Source organism: Condylura cristata, unplaced genomic scaffold (assembly GCF_000260355.1).
Source record: "Condylura cristata isolate star-nosed mole 26May11 unplaced genomic scaffold, ConCri1.0 scaffold00008, whole genome shotgun sequence".
NCBI lineage: Eukaryota > Metazoa > Chordata > Mammalia > Eulipotyphla > Talpidae > Condylura > Condylura cristata.
The window spans coordinates 821,298-824,548 of NW_004567109.1; the positions used below are offsets into that span (position 1 = coordinate 821,298).

The 3,251-nt window shown below is 66.1% G+C and overlaps 1 protein-coding gene across 1 annotated transcript in view; it reads left to right on the top strand.

The window, feature by feature from the left end:
* Nucleotides 1–3,251, top strand: part of LOC101619831 — a 102,029-nt gene that overhangs the window by 54,593 nt on the left and 44,185 nt on the right. The window contains exons 2-4 of the mRNA XM_012722062.1: nt 1,273–1,421; nt 1,568–1,660; nt 2,193–2,321. Coding sequence (XP_012577516.1) covers nt 1,273–1,421; nt 1,568–1,660; nt 2,193–2,321 — 371 coding nt within the window. The remainder of the gene's footprint in view (nt 1–1,272; nt 1,422–1,567; nt 1,661–2,192; nt 2,322–3,251) is intronic.

Consider the following 3,251-nt stretch of genomic DNA (forward strand, 5'->3'; position numbering starts at 1 on the left):
CTCGCCGCTCCCCCAAGCCGGGTGGGCACCTCCCAGAGCCGCCGGGGTCCCCGCGCTTCTCCCCGCCAGGGGGACCCCCTCCTGCCGAGCGGCCCCCGGCCGGAGGCCTCGTGTGTGACCCCTCCCCCGCGCCCCGGCTAGGGGGCCTGCGCATCCTCGCGCCCCTGGCCCGGTTCCCACCCTGCTGCTGCCCTTGCACCCTCGCGGCCGGGAGGGTGGGGTCTCGCTCCGGCCGGCCGGGAGCCTCGCCACACTGCCTTGCCCTTTACCTTCGGTGACCCTGATCCTGCTTTGGCAGAGGGTCCGGCTGAGCCTCCCGTCTCCTGGGGAGCCCGGTGGGGCCTCTGCACACCGTCCGTTGACCCTGTTGCCAGGACAAGGGGACTCAGGCGACCCGTGTGCTGCTTCCCTCACCCAGTGGACAGTGGGGGCCTGTGCAGCCCTGAAGTCATTTCTGAATAGGAAGGCAGGTACTTCGCCCGTGCACACTCCCGCACACTTTCCGGCCAGGGCCAGCTGGTCTCCCGAATCCCCTTTGAGTCGCCCTCCTTTTCCTGGGGGGAGAAACTGGCCATCCCCGTGCTCCGCTGCCCATCCGGCTGTCCACGTTGCCCACTTCTCTCTCTTTGGAGGGCCGGGCCAGGGCCAGGGTGCTGCCCCAGTAAGATGTAGGGCAGGGCTTCCGTTGTGCCCAGCACTTGAGATAAAAGGGGCCACCGTAGTCGCTCCTGTGTGGGAGGAAAACCCGGCTGCGTTTCTGCTTCCAGTGTGCGGCCTCTCCGTGGGGGTGCGGTCACCAGTTGACACTGCCTGACTGGGAGAGGCCTGGCGCCCTTGGCCCAGGGGTCTGTGCCCCGGGCCCCGCTCTGCGCCTCCTGCGTTCAAGAAAGAGTCTCTGAACCTTCCCTGGAAATAAACTTTCCGTTTCTTTTTTAAGAGAACTTACATCCTCCTTATGGCTTCTGTTTCCCAGTCAGCCATATTTAGTGAGCCTGTTACCTTGACTTTTTCTAATTTCTTAAATTGTATTCATGTTGGCTGGGTACGAAGAAGCCCATATGCCTTTCCATCCAGAAAAGGGAGTGTAGACACCCTGGTCGCCCACGTGCCGTTCGGGAAGAGGTGGCTTGTGTGCTCCTTGTTGTACTAGAACCTTCCTTTGGCCCTAGCGGTGTCTCACGAGGGAGCCAGGTCTTTCTCCGGGCCTGGTAGCTTTCAGGTGAGGGACGCTTGGATGCTCCGCTGACTCCCGCCCCGGTGCCCTTTCGGCAGAGAGGGATGACACGGTCTTCTCGTCTGCTTACATCTACACACGCGAGGGTGTGCTCGTGGTGACATCACCCCTTCCTGTGCCCGGCCGGCTGCGGGGGTCGGGGCGGCGCCTTCGGGCGCGTGTGGGGCCTCAGCGCGCCAGCGTGCAGGTGCCTATCCCGTAGCCTTAGCAGGGTCACTGGCCTGCGGCCATCTCACCGGCCCCTCCCCGCGCCTGGTCCTGTGCCGAGGGGGCAGAGGGATGCCGAGCATTCCCCAGGTCCCCGAGGCCCCCCCGGTGCGGGCCCACATTTAGGCGCCCGGTTCAGGGGCAGAGGCTGCTCGACCCTTGTCAGGTGAAAAGTTGGACCCGCGCATCCGCCACTGCAGCGTAGAGGAGCGATCGCAGGTATTTTGGGCAAACGGTAGGTGTGGGTGAGAGGAGCGCGCTTCTGTGACGAGACTAAGAACGGGCGGCCATAAACATGTCACCGAGAGGCTGGAGCCTCGCAGGGGCCTCAGGGAGGCCAGACGCCTCACGCGGGGCGCACCCCAGGCCTTCCCCAGGCTCTCAGTGTGCGGGTTGAAGTTTCCCCGGGGCCCTGGTGCCGGGGGACGGCATGACCCCCTGCTGGCCCCTCTGCTGTCCCCCACGAAGTCAAGGATGGTGGGCGAGCAGCAGCAGCCCCCCTCGTCCCTGTGGACCGCTGCGTTTAGCGACTCGGCCTCCCCAGAAGCTCTGTGGGACCCCGGCATTTGGGCCTTCCCTCGCAGGGTGCTCACTCTGCCTGGGGTGTTGGGGGCTGGGCCAGGCCCTTCCTGAGGGCAGGTACCCCGTGGCCTGCAGGTAGCGCTTTGGACCTTTTAGTGGCTTTAAAAAATCGTATGCTGCCGTTACCCTGCCTCTGTCTATAGTCAGCTGGCGGACTTGTGTGTTTTAGGGTGTCATGTACATGACCCCTGGAAAACAGGGTCGCAGACCCGCAGAGTGTGCCAGAGTGGCCCGCCGCTCCTGCCCTGGCCCCGGCTGCCGGCCGGGGTCGCGGAGGTCGGCGCAGTTGCCCCTCGCTGTGAGCCCCCGCCAGGCACCTGCCCCGGGGTGACGGGCTGCCCCTGCCCTGGCGCGGCTTCTCGGGCCTCCGTCAGCGCCACGGGCCTCTCAGCTGCTGCTGCTCACCTCTCGCTGCTGGCGTTGCTCCCCCATCTCGGGCAAGGTTAGGTGCCCACGCCTGCTCGTCCTGCCCTCTCGAGGCTGGCTCGTCCTGCCTCGGGACACGTGGGCTCCCCTTCTGGTCTCAGGGCGCGCTCGAAGTTGACTGACGAGCCTCTGCTGAGGCTGGGTTGGGGCCGGGCTCCTGCTCCGAGGGCTTGGGCTGCCCGCGCCAGGGCCTTTCTGTCGCGCGGTCTGAGTCTTCTCTGATCCTGGGCTGGGCGGCGCCATCTTACCTCAGGTGCAGCCGGCGTCCTGCCGAGCGCCTTTGGGGCGGCCCACCGGGGGCCTCGCCTGGCAGCGCTCTATGCCCGGCTCTCTCCCTCTGGCCAAGGAAGACCCCCAGCGCCCTGAGCTTGTGGACGCGGGTCTTTGGGCTCCCGGCGACAGAGCAGCGCCCGGGGTCTCTCGCCCTCGTCCTGTCCCCCAGTGTGGGTCCCTGGGGCCCGTTGCCCCGTGGCACCATAGATCTTTCCTTTCGGGGAGAAGGTAGCGTCCGAGTCCCATCTCTGAGCACGCCCAGTCTGCCCAGAGAGCCTGGGGGGAGTGCGGAGATCTGTGGGCTCAGGACCCCCCAGCCCCGGTTGCCTGCGCTCCCCAGGGTGTGTCTGTTACGTGTCTTCGGAATTGTAATTTTTTGGGGTTGTGATCTTAAGAAAGGCCCCTGTGGATTTGATCCTGGTGCCGCGAACCCCTGCAGGAGCGGGGCGGCCCAGCAGCATCCCTGGATTTCGTGTGTGCAGACGAGAGCGGAGGAGGCGCGCCGGTGGGGCGGAGGGGCGCGGCGGGC